Genomic DNA, 26,874 nt, shown 5'->3' with positions numbered 1-26,874 from the left:
CCACCCACTAACAGGAGCCATGATAAGGAGATCATCAGTGTTATTCACTTCACCTCTCAGTGCTCATAATGTTATGCCTGATTGGTGTATTTTGAAATATGTAAAGAAACAATAAAATCCCTCAGTACTGAAAAGATATTTACAGTTTATTGATGGATTTCCAGCAGGTTAATTACAGACAATAATATTCAGCGCAACATTTATAACTCACAGCATCACTACAGTGATTTTCGCATTGAATTCTGGCTGTAAAAACAAACAGCATACACACTGGCTTATTACAGACAGGCAAACAGGCATATCAGTGATCAGATGTCATTCTCATTAAGACTTGCTTGACACAGTTTCTGTACACATTTCACTTTTTTTTTTTAAACAGTCTGAACACACTACAACACGGTGTATAAAGACCTCATTTACACTACCTGTGTTTATAATTATTATTGTGGCTGAAGATGTTAACCCTGTAATGTTATTTAGATATAAATTTAGATCATTAGATACAGCATGTACAGGACCCAAAGCTTTGTGTGACAACTCTGACTGGATCATCAGCAAATAAAGAGTTCAGGATCTCAGTGTTAAATGTTAATAAAGAAACTGCATTCTCTACATCTGAGCCGATTAACTAACGCTTCTTACGTTAACACTAGGCAGTATGAGGTAATGTCAGTGCTGAAATACAGGGAAATGCACATGAAATGTCTCATCAAAAATAGTAATACAGAAATTTAATATCAGCACACAGGTATCAGTCCTTCTCTGTCTTTATTGTGGCTTTTTCTGGAAATCTCACACATTGTGTATGTTCAGCAGGACAGCGGTCACTCTGTGGCAGTGAGAATAATTTTTAGGACGTGTTTGAAAGCCAGCAGGACAGCTGAAAGTGTCCTGAAAATAACTTGTTTAAACAAATGCATGAATTAATCAACATTTCATGATTAAAAGTCTTGTTTAAAAACAGCAGGAACGGAAAAAGCAATGCAAACAATACTCGAATGCAGTCATGCCCCCCTATGTCAATGTGTGGGTTTGATAAGGTGCATCATCTGGGCAGTGAGCAGTAGGGACGGTGGGTGCGTGTTGGAGAAATACTGACAGCAGAGCCAGTCCTCGAGCTCTGGGCTCTTTTCAGGTTCCAGCGAGCGCTCGGCAAACTTCATCATGAGCAATGCGCGCTTCACATCCAGCCAGTTCAACAGCGTGTCCTGGTCCTTGTCCTTCCTGTTGTCAGCAGTGACACGGTCGAGGAGCTCTCGGCGCGGCCCCCACAGTAGACTCTGCAGGCCACGCTTAGCCTCCGCGATATGGATCCTCTCATCCGGGTCGGGACGCAGCAGGAGACGGGCGAGGCGCTCCAGTCCGGACGAGTAGATGGAAACGGAAGGGATGGAGGGAAGCTCCTCGATGCGGTAATGGCGGTTACGGAGTGATGGGACGGCCTCGAAAGGGTTCGGCAGGTGCAGCATCTCATAGATCAGGATACCCGTCTGGAACTCGTCAACCTTGCGGTACTGAGAGGCAGACACGATCTCAGGAGCCATGCGGGTCAGCTCGGCTCGCTGTTTCTCGTCTGTCTCACAGCGCCGCTTCGCTTTGGAGAAGTTGCTAATTAGGAGGCGAGGTAAAGGCTCCTGATGGGTGGGGTTGGAGGTTACGGGTTGTCTCTGAGGCACCAGGATCATGTTTTCGAGGCAGAGGTCACGGTGAGTGACGCCATGAGCTTTAAGGTGCTCAAGAGCATTACAGAGCTGCAACAGGAGGAAACACACACGCCGCTCATACACCTCGGGGTGAGAGCGATGGAAAGACTGATACTCGCTCACAAAGTCTGCCACACTCTGACTTGGCACATCACGTGTGATTACCACCACACGCTCCTGTTGATCCAAGGGGGTGGTACTTGCTGGGGAAGAAGGCGGGGCTAGAGTCTCTTCTTGGCCAGGGAGCATGCTCAGAGGGACGCAGGCGATGAAGTGACCGCAGTCCTGCTGCAGGTTAAAGTGGGGTGGAATCGACTGCTGAACAGATAGACCAAACAGGTGAGACCGCCTTACTTCCTGGGTATGACCTTTACAGATCTGCATATAGGACAGAAGACAGACATGTAAATAGTTAGAGATATATGTTTGATCACTTTCTTTATCTAATTCTTCCCTGTATCTGTGCTCTCATTCTGTCTTATCTTCCACCCCGTTTTCCTTTTTATTCTTCCATCCATCCATTTTTCTCACATTCACTGCCTATTACTATTTTCACATTTCATTCAATAATATGCTCTGACCTTTGGAAAGTGATCAACTGAAACATAATGAGCTCTCTAACAGCACCTAAAGTGTCATTTTAACTGGAAATAGAGCTCCAAAATTGGCTATTAAAACACCCTAATTCCATGGTTTCTTTATTAGGTGCTGTAGGTCAAACACCACATTGCTGGTGTCATTTAAAAGCTACTGAAGAGCTTCTTTTAATGGATATAACATGGCTGCATCACATTATAACCTATAATGTGTCAGGTGTTGCAATTCAGAGCTATTGGGCCCAGTGTGCTCTTTAACTTTATGAGTAATGGAGACCTCTAGTGTTCAAACAGTGCAATTACATGATATACATAATTAATAAAAATCTGGATCTTGTGAATCATGCATTCCCACAATGCACATCTTCAGATGTTTTGCACTGTGATGCACAATGCATCATCACAATTCTAATAGAAATGTATAAAAATCTGTGCACATATTCTCACACACACACACTCTCGCTCTCTCTCTGACCTTGACAGCGTAGGGTGTGTGCATGTCAGAAGAGCAGGAGGCGGGGTAGTATGCGGCATCCCTGGTCACACACACGGCATGGCTGCAGCTCAGTTTGAACAAGCTCCACTCGTGCTCATTGAAGAAGCGGTGTGTGTGTTTCTGTGTGTGCGTAAAACGCTCCTCACACTTCAGTGACAAACGCCGCACACACTCGCCGTACAGCCCACCCAGCCGAGCGTACACGCATTCCCGACTTGCTCCACCACTCAGGAGTGTCTGCAGAGACGCTGAGGACGAATACGAGAGCTGAGGAGATGAACAGGAAGTGACAGAGTGACTTCTGAACTTTGTTTCGATGTCGGAGGAGGTGGTGCGGCTCAGGAGCTTTTTCTCTGGTAATGGAGGTGGACAAAGACTCGGACTTGGGAACAGAGAAGGACAGGAGTGCTGAGTCGATTCCTGAACAACTAGTGAGAGAGAGAGAGAGAGAGAGAGAGAGAGAGAGAGATTTATTATACTGGCCATGTGACTTCCAGTCAGAAAATCATTCTCAGTCTTTGGGAATGCCATGCCAAAAACAGAGAGACATGATGGCTAGATTATATGAGCACTGGAGAGACAGACAGACTGCCTCCCCTTTGTGTGTGTGTGTTACTGTTTAACTAGGTAACGCCTTTAACACAGTGAGACGTGGAATGAGAGCAGTGTGTTTTATCAGGGTGTGTGTGGTCTGCGTAAACATAGTGAGACAGCACTGATTACTACCTGAAACAGGATTACACACACCTGAGACACACAGACAAACAAAAAATAACTGGAAAGAAAAATAAATAGAATGAGAAAAGGGCAGGGAATGAGAAATAGTAAAAAGATAAACAGAGTGAAAGAGATAGAGAACTGTATGTGTGTGTGTGTGTGTAATGAGTAGTTTCATGGGGATAAATGCCTGTGGTGAATGACAAACCCTTATTTCCTCTTATTATCCTCTCATTATCTGTCCCCTTATCATTTACCACTCCTCTTTAGTCTGCTAGAGAGTTGGAGAGCTGGACCCAGGGCAGTCGCTTGTGATGGTGTGGTGAACTCACCAGAATCGTTCAGAGCCGGCAGACTATCTGAAGAGGTTGTGTTCATTTCCTTCATTGAGTGAGGGAGTGACTCCACTGATCCCCGGTGATCCAATTCCATACTGCTCACACTGAGCTTAACACAGGAGCTGTATGTACACACACACACACACACACACACACACACACACACATTAAATTCACAGCTCACCACATAAACATAAACACACTCTGAACTCATTAAAATAATGGGCATGGAAAATAAATCTAATATTTGATATATCCAGAAGGTTGAATAAATATTTGTTTCATTACAGTAACACTTCACTGCCTTTTTAATTTGCTGTGTTCAGTTTTAATCTCGTCCTCACAGCAGTTAGGGTGTAATGTATTGCTCACAGTACTGCAGTATGTTTGCTGCATGAACTCAGTGGTGCCGCTTCAGCTCTACAACCCCTGATGATCCCATGCTGCATTTAGTGGAATGATGAATCACTGACACTTACCTGAAACCTACTAAGGTGGCTCTCGTTTCCTGTCAGTTTTTCTCCTGTCTCGTTTTCTTCCTCAATCTTTGTATCTGTCCATCTCTCTCCCCCGGTCTCTCTTTCTGTCCCTTTCTCTGTGCATGTCTGTCTGTTATTATCAGTCTATCACTATATATCCAGCTCTGTTCCTCATGGCCTCTCACAAACATATACAATACTGTCACAAAGCTAGGGCAACTAGATAGTGTGATTGGAATGAGACCTGGAGCATGTGGGGTGACACTAAATACACTACCCAAAAAAGTTGTACCATTTCTCTTAGCCAATCAGTACTATACTGCTCTCAGCCAATGAGAACGCGTTGCACTGCTCTCTGCCAATGAGAACGCGTTGCACTGCTCTCAGCCAATGAGAACGCGTTGCACTGCTCTCAGCCAATGAGAACGCGTTGCACTGCTCTCAGCCAATGAGAACGCGTTGCACTGCTCTCAGCCAATGAGAACGCGTTGCACTGCTCTCAGCCAATGAGAACGCGTTGCACTGCTCTCAGCCAATGAGAACGCGTTGCACTGCTCTCAGCCATTGAGAACGCGTTGGACTGCTCTCAGCCATTGAGAACGCGTTGGACTGCTCTCAGCCAATGAGAACGCGTTGCACTGCTCTCAGCCAATGAGAACGCGTTGCACTGCTCTCTGCCAATGAGAACGCGTTGCACTGCTCTCTGCCAATGAGAACGCGTTGCACTGCTCTCTGCCAATGAGAACGCGTTGGACTGCTCTCAGCCAATGAGAACGCGTTGGACTGCTCTCAGCCAATGAGAACGCGTTGCACTGCTCTCAGCCAATGAGAACGCGTTGCACTGCTCTCAGCCAATGAGAACGCGTTGCACTGCTCTCAGCCAATGAGAACGCGTTGCACTGCTCTCAGCCAATGAGAACGCGTTGCACTGCTCTCAGCCAATGAGAACGCGTTGGACTGCTCTCAGCCAATGAGAACGCGTTGCACTGCTCTCAGCCAATCAGAACACACTGTACTGCTCTCAGCCAGTCAGAACATGTTGTATTGTTCACAGCCAATCAGCACACACTGTACTGCTCTCAGCCAATCAGAACACACTGTACTGCTCTCAGCCAATCAGAGCACACAGTACTACTCTCAGCCAATCAGAGCACACTGTACTGCTCTCAGCCAATCAGAGCACACAGTACTACTCTCAGCCAATCAGAACACACTGTACTGCTCTCAGCCAATCAGAGCACACAGTACTACTCTCAGCCAATCAGAACACACTGTACTGCTCTCAGCCAATCAGAGCACACAGTACTACTCTCAGCCAATCAGAGCACACTGTACTGCTCTCAGCCAATGAGAACATGTATTGTTCACAGCCAATGAGAACGCGTTGCACTGCTCTCAGCCAATGAGAACGCGTTGCACTGCTCTCAGCCAATGAGAACGCGTTGCACTGCTCTCAGCCAATGAGAACGCGTTGCACTGCTCTCAGCCAATGAGAACGCGTTGGACTGCTCTCAGCCAATGAGAACGCGTTGCACTGCTCTCAGCCAATCAGAACACACTGTACTGCTCTCAGCCAGTCAGAACATGTTGTATTGTTCACAGCCAATCAGCACACACTGTACTGCTCTCAGCCAATCAGAACACACTGTACTGCTCTCAGCCAATCAGAGCACACAGTACTACTCTCAGCCAATCAGAGCACACTGTACTGCTCTCAGCCAATCAGAGCACACAGTACTACTCTCAGCCAATCAGAACACACTGTACTGCTCTCAGCCAATCAGAGCACACAGTACTACTCTCAGCCAATCAGAACACACTGTACTGCTCTCAGCCAATCAGAGCACACAGTACTACTCTCAGCCAATCAGAGCACACTGTACTGCTCTCAGCCAATGAGAACATGTATTGTTCACAGCCAATCAGAACACATTGTACTCCTCTCAGCCAATGAGAACATGTTGTATTGTTCACAGCCAATCAGAACACATTGTACTTCTCATAGTCAATTAATCAGTGTCAAAGTTGTCTAATAATTAAGTGTTTTAATTAGTGTGCAAATAAATAATGAACTGAATAAATAATTGGTTATGTACCGAATGTACACTTTACGCTACACAGGAGAGAAAGTTAATGTAGAGGCTACTGCACTAGCTAGGTGCTGCTAGGAAACCATGGCAACCAGCACTAAATCTGAATCAGGAACACTGGGTGAGTATTCAGGCAGGGTGAGAGGATTAATAGTTGGTGATGGGACCTCAGGGTAAGAGGACACCACCAACTCAGAGGCTCTTTATCATTTGCTGTTTGTTGTGAAAGCACAAGGAGTTTTAACTGTCAGAAACACACACACACACACACCCCCCATACCGTTTAAATCAAATTTTAATAGAATACAATTGCATATTAAATTAGAATTTGAAAAACCTGAAATAACAAGGAATTAATTCAGCTCTAATACAAACTCATTCAGAGTGTGTGAATGAATGGGTGTGTGTGTGTCATGGGGGGTTGTGGATTTGTTCTATCTAACAAGAAGACTGTGTGTGTGTGTGTGTGTGTGTGTGTGTGTGTATGTGCGTGTATGTGTGTGTTGTGGAGTGAGGCAGGACTGAGCACCACAGTGACAATTTCCTTCACTACACACTGCTGGAGTATATTCTGTTATATGATAGTTACTAAGCGTTAGTGTTAACTTTTAAGGTTGATCAGTTTTACCTCTGACGTTACCATGTTCTGAAAGAGCTGGAATTATCCCATTAGATATTAACGTAAACCTTCTGATTCTGAGTTGATTGCACAAATGACTCCGCACCTACGGATCACCCAGCATCCAGAGGACTGTGGTGTAACGTGAACATACACGAGTGTGCAATTACAGCTCAACATCGCACACAGTTTCCTCTTCCACCCAGTCACATATACAGTTCCCTTACTTTTATTTTGTGTTCGAAAATGTTTCGCTTAGAGTGCTTATAGTTTAACCGCAATAAAGGATGTTTTGAGTTTATTAATCTGCACTGATCTAAATCTGTAGACTTTTTTTTCCCCTCTTTGTCCCTTTGTACATGTTTATGAATAACAGTCATCATACAGAGCCAGAAACCACATGAACAAATCTATTTGAGGCACTGAGACATGAGACTGAAAAAATGGAGAGTCTGTTACTTGTTGGCTAATTTAGCATCAAATTTCCAGTACAAAAAAAAAAAAATCAAGCTTTAAAGTGGATCTATTGTAGATGACAGAAAGAACACTATACAGTATATTAACAGATAAAATGACACTGAAAGTGGTCCTTACCGGTGGTGTTTTTTGGGTGGAGGCAGTGGAGGTCTGGGCTCACTGCTGCTGCTGTCAGATTTCATCTCCGCCTGTTTCTCACTGGGACTGTTGTTCCTCTCATCGGTGCCAGGCGTAGAGTCACACTTGTCCTTCCATTCTCTTTCTGTTTTCTTCTTCTCCTCCTCCCTTCTCTCCTCCTCAGCTCGAGGCTCTGAGCTCCACAAGCTGCTCAATACTGTGAAGAAAAGTTGTTACAGCTAATCAGCACTAAGGAACAATCTCTGAAATTACTGTGTTACTAAACCTACTCTTATACATACACGTCCCATGAGCATTTGTACCTGGGCAGGAGGAGTGGGCTTCACCCTGAGACAGTTTGAGGGGTGGAGACACGTGGAAGTTAAGTTCAGGAAGAGGAGACAAACTGGACGTGCCCAGTTTCGGAGAACGTGAGTTTCTTTTGGGAGGAATGGGCGGGCTCGCTTTGGTCTCGGTTTGCCCGGACAGGTCGGCGGACAAAGGGGTTGTTCCCGTGACGACAGGGGAAGATGGCCAGCTGAAGACGGGGCTGGAGGGATCATCAGGGGTTGTAGGGCTGAATCTGCGCCATTGAGTACTAACAGCAGAATCGGGGCTGCTCAGGTAAAAGGTGCGGTTGTTTTCCTCCGTGTGGGCGGCCATAACAGTGATGGTCGCCCTTTGACTGTCCGCATCATCACTGACCTCGGTGATGAGATCAGCGTTTCGGCGAGGACGGCACTTCCTCTTTGAGCTCTCTGCGTAGATGGGCTCTGACTGGATTGCGGCCAGGCCAGGCAGTGAGTCTGAACTGCTGCAATGTGAAAACAAATCCGACACGCCGGCGTTATTAAGGGATTCCGGGCTCGCCACGGGCGATGACAGAACACTGTGTGTCTCTGCGGATGCACCGTTAACAGTCCCGTTTATATTTCCCGTCGCTGTGTTTATTATGACCTGCACTTCCTGCTTATGATGATGTAGAAGGGAATCACAGGAAGTGATGTAAGTGCACTTCGGTGTTTTGGCCACCTGAGGACTGAAGTTCTCTTTTAGCCCAATAGGACTGCGGCAATCCTCCTGCATGATAAACACACAGCCTGGGTTGGGCGGTGCTTTAGGAGATGCAGGAGTCCTGCTTGAATAATCCAGCTTTGTGGAAATGCCATTCTGCAGCATCATGTCCTTCAGAGTTGTACTGCAGCCATTACTGCTGATGTAGAGAGATGACAAATCCAGAATGTTCTTCAGTCCAATTGAACTCTTATGGGCCTTTAGAAAAATAAATGAACGGACAAATTAAAGAAAGAAATAATAGGTGTGTATAATACACATAAAGAGTGGTAACATAGTTCCATTTTGACATTTAATGGACGTTTCAGGTGACTGGTGCACATGCAAAAGGAAGAGCAAGAGTTTTCCCACAAATACCTGCTGTGTGTTCATGGTAAACTCCGCCGTCTTCTCGGTTGTGTCTAAATTCATCATTGTGGGCTTGACAGCGATAGTGGGCTTAATGTGGGTCGAGGCCGAGGCACCTTCATCCTCCTCTTCGTCCCTGCACAAGCTCTTCCTGCCTCTAGTGTTAGCGTGGGCACTACGAGGGTGGAAGCAGTTCTTACAGGATCCCGGTTTCCACACGTGCTCTGCAAACTCACTGCACGCTGACATTTTATGCGACACGCTTCCTGTTGGGGCAGGATGGAGCTCTGGATTACAGGTGGGTGAAACGGGCGGAGCAGAGAGAAGGCTCGCAGGTCATGATGCGTTGACGAATGCGAGACCTCAGACACCTGGGGGGGGGGGAAATGGAGACGGAGCATTCAAACTGATTCTACACACAGCAATTGTATACAGCTGCTGCTAAACACAGCTGATAATAGTATATATTGTGTGACTCGTCAGTGACCCTGTATGTACATACTGAACTCAGTCTAAACACCCAAAGCAGCAGCGCAAAGACTGTTTCATTTTCGAAAGATCCATTAAACAGAGCAAACACATGCCAAGAGTTTTCATTTAATCTATTTATTGAAATGCAGGAAAGCCCTAGTGAGAGACGTGTGATAAATCACAATACTAATAATAAAATCTATTACTGCAAAATGAGCAGAAACAATTCATTATTTAAATGAATAATAAAATTCTAAAGAAACGCAAATTAGTCATCTCAAATAAGAGGTACAACCAGGGCAAAGGGCTAACATTTGACATTTATTTTGAGAGTAAAATTAATGACCGTGTAGAGTGGCTAGATTGGTGCTAGAGCCTGATGTACTGCTTACATACATTACTGCATGTTGTTGTTTGTTTGTTTTTTCTCTCTTTTTAAAAAAGGTAATAGTAAAGGAGACTGCAATTTAAAGAATCCATTTTTGCTGGAGCGGCCCAGAAGAGGCGTGTTCTCACTGACCGGGTCTCAGTGTTGGAATGTGAGGAGTCGAGCTACACTGAGAACCAGGGAGTATGTGTTTGGTCAGATTTACGCGAGGATGTCGGCGCCGTCAGGAAGAAATAACTACAGTATTAAACTACCAGAATTAAGCCTTGTGTGGTGGTCAATTTTGCGGCCTCGCTGCTCCAGCAACCTGGGATTGATCCTGAGGTGACTGATTTTAATCACGGCTTCTGAACTAGCAGATCAAATCCTGCTGGATGCGTATTAATGTAATGTATTTCAGGCCAGGCCTGGTCAGGGCATGTTTCATGTCACTGTTCTGCTCCTCCTGGAGTTTTACGTCCATAAACGAGGCGAGTCCTCATGCTGGGGCAGGTTTTGTCTGTGAAGCACCACAATTCAGCACAATCGTCAAATCCAATAAAACACTCATGAGGAATCTCACTGGTGAAAGCAGGAATGCTAGGAATGTGTGTGTGTGAGATAGGGTTAGTGACTCACACCATGGCGAGTTTCGCACCACAAGGGTGAGGAACAAGGTCAAACACACACACACACACACACACACACACAAAGGGCAGAAACTTCACCTTTGTCCTGCTTTTAGTTTCATCACAGGAAGTCAGGTTGTTAGGCGGCTCCACCCATTACACACACACACACACACACAGTTTCCAGAGGAACACAGTTGCTTGCTACAGGGTTTCTGTCATATAACACACCTTGATAACGCTTTAAATTCAGCTTGAGATCATCCCACAGCACTGTTTGTTTGGTGTTGATTCAATTTCCATAACAGAGACTGTAAATCACCAGTTTATATTAATGCGCTTATTCTAAAACATATCCTTTCTACAGAAATACCTCATTCAGGGGGACTCATAAACTTGATGTTTCACTTAAACAGATTATTCAAAATTATGTAACTGTTGATATAAAACCATAACTTTAGATTTTCCTACATGGGAATAAGAGAGGAGAGGAGTTTACACATTATTAACTATGGGATAACTGGGATATATTAGGCAGCAAGTGAACATTTTGTCCTCAAAGTTGATGTGTTAGAAGCAGGAAAAATGGGCAAGAGTAAGGATTTGAGCGAGTTTGATGAAGGGTCAAATTGTGATGGCTAGACGACTGGATCAGAGCATCTCCGAAACTGCAGCTCTTGTGGGGTGTTCCCGGTCTGCAGTGGTCAGTATCTATCAAAAGTGGTCCAAGGAAGGAACAGTGGTGAACTGACGACAGGGTCATGGGCGACCAAGACTCACTGATGCACGTGGGGAGCGAGCGAAGGATGACCCGTGTGGTCCGATCCAACAGACGAGCTACTGTTGCTCAAATTGCTGAAGACGTTAATGCTGGTTCTGATAGAAAGGTGTCAGAATACACAGTGCATGACGGGTGAGGGATGTTTTGGCAGCATGAGGGGGAACACAATATTAGGCAGGTGGTCATAATGTTATGCTTGATCGGTGTATCATAACTATAGGCAAACTGCCGTGGCGCAAGAAATTAAATAAAATCACTTTGAACATGCTCCTGTAAGAAATTAATACTTCTTCCTGTTTAACTGCATCTGTAGCGTTTATTACCAGTAATGTTAATGCCTGTATTAATTAATGTTTGATTGAAGGCTAACTAAAAGGTTAGCCTATTCAAATCCGTGACTAATAACGAGGCAGGAGAAATGAGCCCAAGTTAAATTCCATGTTACTATTATAGTGAGAAATGAAATGAACCACTAAGGAACAGACTGACTTCATTTTCTTCTTAATGAAGGGAAAGAAGTGGACAGAACGGATGAGATGAGCGTTAATGTGGGTTCATTGCTGTGGAGAGACATTGTGTCACACTAATGTTCAGCTAAATGTTAGAGACCTCATTACTGACTATCTAGAATACTGTGTTTTTCAAAATGAATACAGAAGAGCTCATGGTTAAGGCATTGGACCTAACAGAAGGTTGTGAGCTCAAAGCCCAGGTCTACCAAACTGCCACTGCTGGGCCCCTGGAGCAAGGCCCTTATCCCTCAAATGCTAAGTTGTATAAAATGAGATGAACTGTAAGTTGCTCTGGATAACGGTCAAATACCAGAAATGTAAATGTATGTGTGTTTCCTGTGATGGGTTGCCACACCATCCAGCATGTCCCCTGGCTCCCTGTGACCCTGTGTAAAATGCCTGAGTCGCAAGACTGTCTTTTTCTGATTCTTATCTGATTATATTTCTCAAAAAAAAAAAAAAAATTGTTCTTGGATTAAACATTGCTCCAGATACACCTGAGATAAACTGTTTAAATAACTGAGTCAGAGAGACAGTGTGTGTGATGACAACATTAACAGTGTAAAGTTACACCAGTTTATTTAAAGACGTGCGTGAACTGTGTCGGTGTCTTGCTGCTGGATAATTAGGTTTGGGTGTGAGAATCCTCTGTTAGTTGATTGCTGTTAAATACGAATTTGGTGGACGAGTCCAAAAGAACACACTGCGACATTTCGGCATCTCGACAGACTGTATACATCACATCATCTAGTTTTACCGAGGCTTTACTAAACAGAGCTATCAACAAAACATGAAGCAAGTCGAGAAATCATAAAATATATATTTAATGTTGTAAAGGAGACTAAATTGTAATGACAAAGTTCGAATAACCTAGTCTAAAAATGTCACTGTTTCACAATATCTAGCTATTAGTGACAAATGAGATTTGTTATAAATTCTTAGTAGAAAAGTGTCTTTGCACACGCTCGCGAGTATAATAAAAAAAACCAGAAGAAAATAAAACGATTCTTTCCTCACAACGAGATCTTTGAGAACGACATCTTACACACAGCCTCAGATATCATTCTTACAGTGAAGTTGTGTGTAAAAGTCTGCGTAAGCCTAAACGATCTGAAATTTTCTGCCGGATTTATGGAGGTTTGGGTTTCTAATTTCCTACATACACACGTGTGTAGCATGTTAATCACCTAAAACGTGCATGGTGCAGCTCCTATCGATGTCGTGACGCATCTCAAAACCCATAAAAACGGAATTGCACAGATATCTTGGGAAAAAGAAATAAACAGGGGGGAGAAGGGGAAGTTATTTTGACTCGCTACCATGCCATTAAACGTTTTACTTGGCTATACTTTTGCGTCGACTTACTTTTTAAATTCTTCAATGAACGGCAATAATATAAAACTTTTTATTATTTTTTTTACATTCATTTTTTCATAATCTCTGACCTAGTGAACTCGCATAAGGACGTGTTTCTGAATCTGCTAAATAAGCTATATTCAAACGTGATGCTATAATGGCTATATAAGAGCACAGAAATCCATGCCGATGATGCCGACACGCACACTCAGGATTTTAACGAACACGTTTCTCGTGCCAACGCCTGTCTGAAAGATCCGTTTGTTGTTAAATGAGGCCCATTGTTTCTGTTAAGGCCAAAAAAAAAAGTAACTAGCACAGCAGTGTTCGGTGTTGAAAAAATGAGAGCGCTATGTGGTTTAGTTCGGGTCAGAAATGCACTTCTGTGAACGCTTGATAGCCGTTATGTGTGCGGCTTCGAGTAGGAAACCCGCTCGGAGCGGCAATAGGAGGTGTTTACAGTAGTAGAGGATTAAAGAGTTTACAGCACAGTCGTGGCCCTGTGCCGAGAAACAGAGCTGCTGTACAGTGATTCAGGGCGAGTCCTGAGGGAGGGGGTGTGTGAAATTTTTGGGGAGTCGCAGCCAGACACAAAAGGGATGAGAAGCATTGGAGAAAGGGGAATGGAATGGCGGGGGGGGGTTAGACATTAATAGACTAAAAATGCATTTTAAAAAAAGTTGAGAGTGAGGTATATCAAATCATACGCCGTGACTAAGCATGTAATCGTAGCTGGTACACAAACAGACTCCATCCAGTTACACGTCTCACTGCCCAATGACGCTTTTATAAAAAGGACTGACACCCGATGATCAGGATTATAGTCAGAAAAGTGGATATAATTGTATTCATATAGATTTCAAAATCAATATCATATAGCCATGAGTCAGCACACATCAATCTGTACAGGAAAATAAATCTCAAAACACACACACACACACACATCAGTCTGCACAGAAAAAAAGAGATCACAGACACATCAGTCTGCACAAAAATCTCAGACACAGAGACACAGGTACAACACATTGGTAGCCTGCTTGAAATTCAAATCAGACCTGCCTACTGTCCACTAATGATTAGCCATCTGAGGTGAGAAACTGCAGAAACCATGCTGATTTGGTGTCCATTATAAAAGGAAAGAAAAAACTTTCACAGCTTTATGATATTAACTTGCGATCAATCATTACCCTTTACATTACAGACTCTTTAAACGGTCTAGTTTTCCATCACATTATCCAGTCCAGGCTAAAAGTCCACTTTCGAACACGCTCCCATTCAAATATTCTGATGCCCACCATGCACAGTGAAAGGGTGAAAGCATCTTCCAGCATTTCAGACGTCAGCGTTATTATATGTACGGTTAACGCATGTCCTATTCATAAGGAAATCGGTTCCCTGAGGGCTGAGACTGTGTTTGTTCAGGAGACGGAGAGGAATGCACCTGAACATCCTGACGTTAAGTCTCCAGGCCTACAGGTCCGACACGTCAATAACGAAAACAAGACAAGACACGGCTTAGGTTACAGCGTCAGAGTGGGTTTCACTTAACCACTCACCAAGGCTCCGTGTGTGTGCGTGTGTGTGTATACACAATAACAGCCAGGATCTATGTGTAATCACCTGTCATTTTAGTCAACACTCATTATTTTATTCACTAAACACACTTCGGCTCTTAATTTCTACAACGTAGTGATGATGTGCAGCTTTATACTGCAATCATCCGCACATCAGCAGCATCCTAGAGAGCTTCACCTCAAACACTGCATACTCAGATCTGCATGCTAAAACAAAAGAAGATCTTATATTCACTGTTTATATAAATATATAGACTTTATATAGATTTATAGCCTAGAATGTGTACACATCTGTATTGATAGTTTAGGCTTTAATACCATAATTGAGCACTTTGTTATTCAGACCTCAGGATTATTCAGAATCTGCTTGAGAGTTACATATAAGCAATGGAGTTTCAGTTCTGAGCTTGGCAGTTTGATGTACACCGATCAGGCATAACATTATGACCACCTGCCACCAGCCTTCGCTCCCCACATGCATCAATGAGCCTTTTGCCGCCCATGACCCTGTCGCTGGTTCACCACTGTTCCTTCTTTTGATAGATACTGACCACTGCAGACAGGGAACACCCCACAAGAGCTGCAGTTTTGGAGATGCTCTGATCCAGTCGTCTAGCCATCACAATTTGGCCCTTCATCAAACTCGCTCAAATCCTTAAGCTTGTCCATTTTTCCTGCTTCTAACACATCGACTTTGAGAACAAAATGTTCACTTGCTGCCTAATATATCCCACCCATTAATAGGTGCCATGATGAGGAGATAATCAGTGTTATTCCCTTCACCTGTCAGGGGTCATAATGTTATGGCTGATCGGTGTATCTACGCTGAAATTTGTGTTTGAATACTACTCCATACTAATATTAAATAAGTAAACACAATGCTGTTAATTAAATAATGAATTCATTAACAGTAATGTCGCTTTATAGCCAATGAAAAGCAATGACATTGTAGAAGACACTTCTTACACACAGACATTGTTTAATTCAATGATAAAATAACCCGTAGATGACCCGAGATGGAAGCATAGCAGGTTTTATATATGTATGTATGTATGTATGTATGTATGTATGTATGTATGTATGTATGTATATATATATATATATATATATATATATATATATATATATATATATATATATATATATATATATATATATATATATATATATATATATATATGTATGTATGTATGTATGTATGTATGTATGTATGTATGTATATATATATATATATATATATATATATATATATATGTATATATATATTTATACATACATACACACATACACACATACACACACACATACATATATATATATATATATATATATATATATATATATACACACATATATATACACATATATATACATATACATACACACAACAAATATCCAAAAAAACCTTTGATTATTAATTAATTAATTAATTTATTATTTATTAATAAATTATTTATTTATTTATTAAAAGTTGCAATAAAATAGCCTAAATAAAATACATAAATAATAACTGCTCAAATTATACATTTTAATGTATATAAAAATAAATAAAAAGCAAAATAATAGAATGTGTGCAATCAGGTTGCTGAGGAATGAGGGAATATTATTCAAGTAAACTAAATGTGCATTGATCATTACAACTAGACCTTGACTATTTATCCACCAATATATATACTGGCAACATATTAGACTCCTATATATATATATATATATATATATATATATATATATATATATATATATATATATATATAAAATTTTATAAGTCTTTTTTTCATTTTTAAATCATTTTAAGGATAAAATGCTAATTTTCAGTCCATTTTTTATTTTTTTTGGGCTTAAATGAAAATTCTGCATCTTCCCAGTGAACATCTGGAGTGCTCCGAGACGTGAACTATACACAGACGATTTTGATCGTTATCTGACCCCTAATAATTAACACTGACGCCAAGTCTTTGGCTTTAGGTCACCAACTCATACTATCTGATTCATAGAACTGTGAACATACATTTCGGAGCAGCAAATGACTCATAAATTGAACATTACAGAAACTTGTTCAAGAAAAGGAAGCAAAAGTCTCGCCGCTAAACCTGATGCAAATTAGCTCGCTTCTCAAAAAAGGAAGTTCCCAAAAAAGCTGCAGTTTCATATCAGTGGAAAAAAGGGTAGAGAAAATGATGTCACCATTATACACTTCGACATCATTTCCTTTATAGACAATAAACTAGCAGGTTCCTGTAGGAACAGGAAACTGTACAGGAACCAGAGATCTGCTTTAGGGCAGTTCCTCAACTCTGCAGTCCCTCTGAAAGTTTCGTGTCAATGCTAACCTGCTGAATTACATGATATAAAGCCTCCGGGTTCCTTCCAGGCCAGTGCACTGTATTGACAAAAGGGGAACCATTTAGCATTCAGCTCCCTACTCCCTAAAAAGGGACACTACACAGGCTATGTACAAACCCTGTCACTGGAGCCTATATAGTGCACCATACATAGGATATAAAGTAAAAACTCTTGTCCAGGATGGAGTTTTGAAAGGTTTAGATATTAACAAATGGGATATTTAACATGTGTACTGCAGTTTATAATTGATATTAAATATAATATTAAGGGGTTAGGTACTCCCTATACAAGAACACTACATATGGTATAAAAATACTTGTTTCAGCTTCCTGAAAAGTTTTACTACATGCAATGTGAGATAATGGCTCCTACACTGGATGGACATTAGTGCACATGGTCAGCAGAAAGCTATGCGAGTTTCAGCTTCCTACTCCACCTCCAATAACTTTACTTAGTAGGGTACCAGAATGAGAGCACCCTTACTTAACCCACGTGCACCACATGGCTTTCATGGTTTACTAACAGTACATTTATTATAAACTTTAAATACATTTATAAACTCCAACAGAAAAATTTCACTTTATTATAACTCAAAAGGCACGTTAATGGACGTGAAATTCCCTTGATGTGGTTAAGAACTACATCCGGTCAACACACAAACAACAAATCCCCCCCCCAACACCACCAGCACCACCAGCACCACCACCCAAACAAAAAAAAAGGCGCAAATGCGCGTGACAGGTTTAAGGGGTGTTATTTTAATGGTAGACATTAAACAGCCTGGCTTTACCTCAGTTAAACAGCGCGCGAGATCTCGCCGGATCCGGCGGATTTCCGTTAAAATCCTTTAACGTGTGTTTTTCCCGTTACAGTTGAAATCCTCAACGATTTTCTCTACCGTGTTTTTAGGAAAAAATCCTCACGCGACAGGTTGCAGCGGGAAAGACAATGTGAGGCACGCGAGCCCTTTGATGTGTTACAGCCTCCGCAGGATCAGTCAGAATGAAGAGACCTAGAGCAGAGGGGCGGGGCCACGAGGGAAAGGGGTGTGGCTAGCAAATCCGCAGGAGGGACATGTTGCCAGATTGGAGCTGTTATAGTTTCTCTCTCTCTCTCTCTCTCTCTTTCTTTCTTTCACACACACACACACACACACGGTGAGCATACAGAAAAAACGTGATCACTGTGGTCTTTGACCATGGCATAGGTGTTGGTAATGTAAGTGTTATTTTTATAAACCACTGATCTGCTTGGATTTTCACACAGTCTCTGAGTTGGTGCAAAATACAAAAAACACTGAGTAGGCCCTCTGTGATGTCTTCACCCTGTTCTGGTGCATCCGCATGAACAAAAACATAGAACCTCGAGGTGGATGACTGCAACTGCACAAGACCGCATTAGTTTACAGTGCTGCCGGTCAAGAACAAGCATCTGAGGCTATCATGGGGAACTCACTTCTGCAACAGATTCCTATAGAAAGTAGCTGCAAAAAGGGGCGTGAAAAAAAAAGAAAAATAAAGAACATGCTTCAGCATGTCTGATGCCACTGATAAAGACTTCAGGAGACACAGAGACGTGGGAAAGTCAGTGGAAAAGCATGCACTGCTCCTCCTACCTCATTTCACTCTGTGTTTCTGACTGGGCATGTCTCAAAAATATTCTGACTGACATGCCAAGTTTTAGTATACTTTCTAATCGGCTCTGGGAAAATTCATCACTGGAATTGTTTATAGCATGAAAGGTTTCATGGCCTAAAAGTAATTACAATGCCTGAGATCTCTAAACAATAAGCGTCAATGAAAATACTTAGATTGAGTTGAATTAAAATACGTGAATTTGCAAATTTGCAATCCCTCCATGACCTCTTACCATAGCTAATTATCTCATATTGATAACATTAGCTAGTTTTGGTGGTTATCTAACCGCTAGTGGACTAACTAACACATTAGTGTAAGTTGCTGTTGCTGAGAGGATGTTGGGGTCGTTTCGAAGTTTCTCCAAAATAAAACTGACTAGATTTCCTTATTTACAATGTTGTAACTGCAAAATGTAAAAACATTTACATGTATATCCTGCTGGGACAAATGAATGTAACACCTCACACAATTTAATTTGGTTTCTTTGTTCATTCACCTTTCTTTCACGCTTTTTTCTCATCAGCACTTTCTTTGTCAGATGTTCTTTTGACACGGCACGCTGACCTTTCACCTTTGGAGTTAATAATTCAGTAAGTCTACCTTTCCTTTTCTTTTGCTGTCAGAGTGAGAGACGGGAGTCACGTGTTTAGGGAAAAAGATAAAAGTAGGAACGAGTCACGGATTCGGAAATGTTAAAGCTGATTAATAGATAATGTGTTCTGAACTTCGTCTCAGTATGTAATTGCAACATGATCCTCGTCTCACATTCATATAATCTTATACACTTGGCTGAAGCTGATACAGAGCTGCTCTTAAGATGACTAAGGAGAGTTGACTAATTGTGTGAGAGGAAGTGGATGAGGGGAAGTGGATTTAGGAAGTGTTAATCATATTAATAGTCGCTCCTTCAGTCATTGTGCAAAGCTATAAATGGCTGAAATGACATTGAAGGGTGGAGTTAAAGCTGCACTGCATTACTGACAGTAAAGCCCTCATCAGAGCTTATGATTTCAATTTATATGCTTTAAATATATATGCTTCTGAAACAGATTGATGTACTCTTGAAGTGCTTGACTTTTTTATACCAACAGCTTAACAGTCAATATTGTCTGAGATACACTGCACCCTTAACACACCTCTCGGTAGCTTATTCAACTAGGTAAATATTGAGAACAGTGAAGCTTTTCATGAGAGGTTTTTTCAACTGTGGATGATTTCTCACCATCTTAACCCATGCCTGTCTGTTTTCAACAGGACGAGATCCTAGATTACAAGGAGTTATGCTGTATATACACTGAGCAGGCATAACATTATGACAACCTGCCTAATACTGTGTTGGTCCCCATTTTGCTACTAAAACAGCCCTGACCCACCATGCACTGTATATTCTGACCCCTTTCTATCACAACCAGCATTAACTTCTTCAGCAATTTGAGCAACAAATTCGCTCTCCACGTGCATCAATGAGCCTTGGCCGCCCATGTCCCTGTCGCCGGTTCACCACTGTATCTTCCTTGGACCACTTTTGATAGATACTGACCACTGCAGACCGGGAACACCCCACAAGAGCTGCAGTTTTGGAGATTCTCTGATCCAGTCGTCTAGCCATCACAATTTGGCCCTTGGTCAAACTCGCTCAAATCCTTACGCTTGCCCATTTTTTATTATTCTGAAAGGTTCTTGTCACAAAACTTCACACCTTCTTCTAAATCAATAAACTCTAATCGACAAGAATGTGCAAGAAAACACACAGTGAAAAACTATTTACTGCTAATGAGCTGCTACTACAGAGCAAGACAGGCCCAGGGGGTGGGGCATACATTTAAATAGCATTTAATTGGATGAATAGAAGACTAGTGCAGGATGAATCAACAACAAAAAATAATCATTTTCTAGTAAATTTGAATATCTTCAATCCCATTAGTTTTTATTTTTCTACATATCTGGTCATATTGGGTGGCGGTGGTAGTGGCTCAGGCACTAGGTCGTTGACCAGAAGATCAGGGGTTCAAGCCCCAGTACTACCAAGTTGGGCCCTTGAGCAAGGCCCTTAACCCTCTCTGCTCCAGGGGCGCTGTATCATGGCTGACCCTGCGCTCTGACCCCAACCTCCAAGGATGGGATATGCAAAGAAAGAATTTCACTGTGCAGTAATGTATATGTGACAAATAAAGGCAATTTATTTAATATTCGCATCCTTAATACTAGAAACAGGAACCAAAAGCTCTGAAACACTAAGTTGCTACAAACATAATTCACCACTCCGTATTCTAACTCTCTATAATTCTTCTGTGAATGATTATATTATATACAGACCTGTGATCATAATACACCTTCGACGTGAATGCTCCGAGGAATGCGGCACACAGGAACTTCAAGGTCTTCTTTTTTTTTTTTCTAAAAGGATCCAGTTTCAAAAGGGACGATCGGTAAAAGGAAATGTTCGAGACAGGGGTTGAAGTGGGGCAAAAAAAACCAACAAAAAACCCAGTGCTTCTTTCTTAACATGTTTGTCTACCATGAAATTCATTTTCCATGCTGCAGTGAAAAGATACTAGACGGTCAATGCTTAAAATAAACTGCAGAATGCATTAATGATGAATCATTCATTCATTCATTCATGCAAAATTTCATTTTCAGAGTATTTCATTCACTTATATTTATACTAATGTTGGATTCTGGCTCTATTTACACTGATTAACACTGTGGTCTTCCTCTATTTTTGTTACTCATGTGTGTAATTAAAGTGTACACCACAGAGAACTCAAGTGAAATGACCCAACATCTATACGCTGTGAACTTCCACTCTTGAGTGTTGCACATTACAAAGCGGTTATTATTTTCAAGATCCATTTGATTCTCTTATAGAAAATCACAAACACTAGCATTTGGGTACACAGCTGGAATCATTTCACACAAATTCTCCTAACGCCTTTTACAGTATTATTGTGTGTACTGAACTCCATATGTGTGCTCCTCCTTCCTAAACACACACACACACACACACCACACACAGACACACATATGTCGCCAAAAGGTAGAGATTAGAGTTCAGAGTCCTGCTGTGTTTGAGCAAGATGATGGGCAAAACATGTCCTGAAATTCCTTCCCCTGCCACACACACACACACACACACACACACACTCACAAACACACGTTATTACCAGTCATGCAAGTATCTGAGGCGCCACCGAGGGAGGAAATCTCTAGAAAGATAAGACGTTTTCAATGCACTTCACAAACACACACACACATACACACAGAGCAGGTTTAATGTGTAACTGTACACCTATGGGTGTGAAACACGATTTAAAGAGCAAAGAGGGGCTAAACCGCTCTGTGTGTGTTTGTGTGTGTGTTTGTGTGTGTGTGTGAGAGAGTAAGAGAGGTGGGTGTCATTTTCTTTCCCAATTATTGTTGATGGTATTAAAGAAATAATCTGATGGAATAATAAATCAGCTGTCAGCGTGTGTTGTTAGCTTCTTTTAGTTATAAGGCTAAATCTTTGCTATTTGGCTACTCTAGCTAGGACATAAAGGAAGTCTGTATCACGTAAACTCTGTAAAGACATGCTCAGATATCAGACATTTTGTTCGGAGTAAAAAGTATTTGGGTGTTTGTGTCTGTGTGTATTAGCCAACAATGTGGATGTGTTATGAATACAAATGTTTAGTAGTCGCCTGTCCTGCTTTTAATTTGTTGACAAGGTTATTAATCTTTAGGAAGAAGTAATTAGGCTTCCACCCTCATTATTCAGCAGCTTATAAAATAGCACTTGATCCAGCACATCCTATAATTTTGCTTTTTTTTTTTAACAGGTAATGGGTCATAGAATGTAGCAAAGATGCTAGCTGCTAAATTGAGGTCATTAAATCGTAACCTGTGTGTGTTGTAGTGTAATATTGTTGCTGTTGGGAAGTTAATTGAACCATGTGATATTGGTCGCAGGGTTAGTGGAGCTAGTTAGCGCTCTAACTTTATATTGAAAGAAGACTTTAAGACACAAGCACACACTCACTCCACCTCTCATTCACCTCTTATTCATTAGAGCAGGTTGCAACAGGCTCCTGATCACAGCCATTATGAAATAACGTCTTTAACTCATGTTTTCAGAGACTTAAATGTAATTGCGAGGGATTTGTGAATAGTGTGTCCTCTGTTACGGCAGGAGAAAAGTGAAAACACATACAGGAGGGATTGCATAACTTACGGATCTTTCATTACCTGGAAGTTGTTTTGTTTTGTTTTTAACATTGACTATAAATGCATTAGGATTACAGGGTGAAGAGGTGAAGAAGGTACAGGAGTTTAAGTTCTGGGTCAACAGTCCAGAGTAATGGAGAGTGTGGGAAAGAGGTAAAGAAGCAAGTGCAGGCAGGTTGGAATGGGTGGAGAAAGGTGTCTGGAGTTCTGTGTGATAGAAAAATATCAGTGAATCAAGGGGAAAGTGTACAAGACATTTGTGAGACAGGCCATGCTGTATGGTTTAGAGACAGTGTCACTGAGACAGAGACAGGAGTCAGAGCTGGAAATAGCAGAGCTGAAGATGTTGAGGTTCTCTTTGGGAGTGACCAGGTTGGAAAGGATTAGGAAAGAGTACATCAGAGGGACAGCTCATGTTGGACGTTTGGGGGACGAAGTTAGGGAGGCCTGATTAAGATGGTTTGGACATGTTCAGAGGAGGGAGAGTGAGTATATTGGTAGGAGAATGTTGGACATGGAGCTGCCAGGCAGGAGGCAAAGAGGAAGACCAAAGAGGAGGTATATGGATGGAATAAATGAGGAGATCTCAGTGAGAACTTTATGTAAACATAAAGGAATTGACTCCCACTTGTTACGTTTAGCTGAAGACTCTTTATTCTATGTAAAGAATGCATCGAACATTAATTAATTAATTAATTAATTAATACAGAACTCACTAAAAATGAGTGTTTAATTTTGAATGGTCACCATACCACTGAGATTAAGGTAAAAAAAAACAAACAAACAAACAAACAAACAAATGATGGCAGAAAGGATATTTTTAGCTTTAAGGAAATGCAGTATATGAAAAACACTTTGATGGGATGGCAAAAGAAAACATTTAAGAAGAAAATTTAACTAATATCAAACTATTGCTTTAAGCATTTAATCATATTCTTTTTTTTTTAATAATTTTTTTATTCATGGGCAGCATGGTGGCTTAGTGGTCAGCACTGTTGCCTCACCATAAGAAGGTCCTAGGTTCAAATCCCGGGTTTGAACAGGCAGGGGCCTTTCTGTGTAGAGTGTGCATGTTCTCCCTGTGGGTTTACTCCTGGTACTCTGGTTTGCTTTCACAGTCCAAAAACATGTGCATTAGGTTGATTGGTAATTCTAAATTGCCCGTGTGTGGTTGTCTGTCTATATGTGAGGTCCTGTGATGGACTGGTGACCTGTCCAGGGTGTACCCCTGCCTTTCGCCCAATGTGTCCAGCAGATCCCCATGACCCTAATTAGGAATAATAGAAAATGGATGGATATTTTTTATTAACAACAGAGCCAGATCAATATACAATCTACACCCACAGCAAACATTTAGACATGTTAAACAATCACATTTCTGTCATTTAGCAGACGCCCTTATCCAGAGCAACTTACATGTTATACAGCTGAGCAACTGAGGGTTAAGGGCCTTGCTCAGGGGCCCAGCAGTGGCAGCTTAGTGGATCTGGGATTCAAACTCACAACCTTTTCAGCCTTTCACCACTTAATATGAAAGAGTAACCATGGAAAAGCCAAAGGGCAAGACAGTCCAGTGAAAGAAAAAATAGGGAAAAAATAGTCAAGACTAGGATGTTGATTGTTGATCGAATATAAATCCCACAAAGGAGCCCATATCCACCAGAATAGTTTGGATTTGTTTTGTAAGTCATGTGTAACTTTTTCCAAAGGGTTAATAATATTTTCGATGTGATTATTTTTCTACTATACCACAGCGGCGTTCAATTCACGAATCTGAAAGTGATGAGTTATTTTCTATTGCAACTCCAAATAACAGGTTCACTTGCTATAATAGATTATTGTTTCCATAGCAACCAGCCCTGACAACACCTACAATCAGTAAAGTTTTCTGCATTTTGAAACACCCACCCACCGCAGCCGAACGTCCGAGCCATTTGTCAACCCTAATCTTATTGATTAGGTCATTCGAGCACATTCAAGGGGATTACTACACCATGAAGACAAAAAAAAGAAAAGAAAAATTGTTATGTTTTCTGAAAGGTGATGCTTCTTTAAGATGTATGGCTGAAACCTACAGCGTCAGTGCTTTCTAATGTTTTATGCTTTGCGGTTTGACATCCTGCACTTCCGAGAGAGAGAGAAAGAGAGAGAGAGAGAGAGAAAAGAGAGGCTGGTAAGGGTATATCTGTTTTATGTTATAATGTAACAGGAAATAATTGTTTCAGCAAGGTTCCACAACATCTAATGCAACAATAAATGGATAAAAAGTATGAGGTTTCATTCTTTAATGAAGAAATAAAAATGTAATCATTGGCGAATCGGTGTAAAAGTGCTATAAGAAGAATAAAAACTCTTGGGGATGTGCTGTTATTGGAAAATAATGAACACTGTAACAGCATGAATGCAACTTATATATTTAATTTGAAATAAATCAGGGATTTATTAATGTTACTGATTATAATAGTCATTCAAGCATCTTCAGTGAGAGCTTTATCCTGGTCGTGGTCTCAGAGTCTATCCTGGGAGCAGTAGATCTGAGAATACATCCTGTATGGGTTGCCAGTTCATTGGACGCAAATCCGCACTCTGCTTCAAGCCTACAGGGAATTAACAGCCACCAGTTTGCCTCCCAGAATAATTTTGGGAGATGGGAGGCAACTGGAGAAACTGGATAGAGGGAGAACATGCAAAATATCAAACAAGAACAAAAACCAAGCTAAGAACTGAAGCAGAAACCCTGCAGCTAATAATAATAATAATAATAATAATAATAATAATAATAATAATAATAATAATAATAATAATAATATGAAGAAGAAGATGAAGCCTATGCCTGTGGCTGCAAAGCAATGAGTGTTTGCTGCAGCAGGAAAACAAACCAGGGTAAAACACTGATCTCAGCAGGTGTGTGTATGTCATGCTGTGTGATGGATTACTCAGTATGTATGTGTGTGTGTGTGTGTGTGTGAGCGAGCCAGTTTTCAAGGTTATTTTTTGATTGCTGATCTTTATGTGTATGTATGGTTTTGTTAAAAGAGTCTGATTTTATTTTCTTACCATAGATTTAACATCAATTTAAAGTTCATTTTACACAAAGACATCATCCCCCCATTTTTATAGAGGGTGCCAATACTTCTGGAGCTGCCAATATTCGGCTGATTATATAGAGGCTCGTTGTATTCACCGAGCAAAGGTGATGACAGTAACAGTGACATGTCAGAACAGAGTGAGATGAACACCAGGAAGGATGATACAACAACACAACGATAACATCTGGTTTATAAGAGAGAGAGAGAGCGAGAGAGAGAGAGAGAGAGGAGAGAGAACCACAGAAAACATCATGTGGTGGTTGTCTAATGCTTTCTCATGTGCAAATATAACATTCTCATAAACCAGGTGGATGAAAAACCCTGAGTGTACACACACACACACACACACACACAGAGTGACTCATCATCTTCTGTGTGTCTGTCCTGCAGATTCGTAGTCAGTGACACTGCTACAGATCACATCACACACTAAATTACACTCAGGTGTCTGTCTGTGTGTGTGTGTGTGTGTGTGAGCGAGAGAGAGAGAGAAAGAGAGGGAAAGAGAGAGAGAAAGAGAGAGAAAGAGAGAGAGGGAGGGAAAGATAGAGAGAGGGGGGTCTGTGTAAATGCCTTGCTGTGTGTGTGTGTATGTGTGCGTATGTGTGTGTGTCTACACTCAGTGTTTTTCATCCACCTGGTTTATGAGAATGTGTGTGCGTGTGTGTGTGTGTGAGTGTGTGTATGTGTGTGTGAGAGAGAGAGAGAGAGAGAGAGAGAGAGAGAAATCTGTTTAAATGTCTTTATGTCTTTACAAACACACACACACACACACACACACCCCACACACACAGTGAGAATTTTCTAGAATAGCTCCACAGTAATATACAAGACAGAACATGTGCATGAAAATTTCCC

The 26,874-nt window shown here is 41.5% G+C and overlaps 1 protein-coding gene across 1 annotated transcript; it reads right to left on the bottom strand.

Annotated features, from left to right (window-relative positions):
* Nucleotides 1-128: 128 nt before the first annotated feature.
* LOC131369334 (inactive tyrosine-protein kinase PRAG1) lies at nt 129-18,089 on the bottom strand. The gene is made up of 7 exons (XM_058415924.1): nt 17,878-18,089; nt 9,064-9,425; nt 7,956-8,904; nt 7,633-7,849; nt 3,845-3,972; nt 2,775-3,223; nt 129-2,081 (listed from the first exon to the last, which is right to left on the bottom strand). The coding sequence occupies exons 2-7, from the start codon at nt 9,301-9,303 to the stop codon at nt 1,020-1,022; spliced, it is 3,045 nt and encodes a 1,014-aa protein (XP_058271907.1). The 5' UTR covers nt 9,304-9,425; nt 17,878-18,089; the 3' UTR covers nt 129-1,019.
* Nucleotides 18,090-26,874: the final 8,785 nt, after the last annotated feature.

The sequence above is a fragment of the Hemibagrus wyckioides genome, linkage group LG18, assembly GCF_019097595.1.
Source record: "Hemibagrus wyckioides isolate EC202008001 linkage group LG18, SWU_Hwy_1.0, whole genome shotgun sequence".
NCBI classification, from domain to species: Eukaryota; Metazoa; Chordata; class Actinopteri; order Siluriformes; family Bagridae; genus Hemibagrus; species Hemibagrus wyckioides.
Note: the sequence above shows the minus strand (reverse complement) of the source record. Positions and strands in the feature narration are given on the sequence as shown.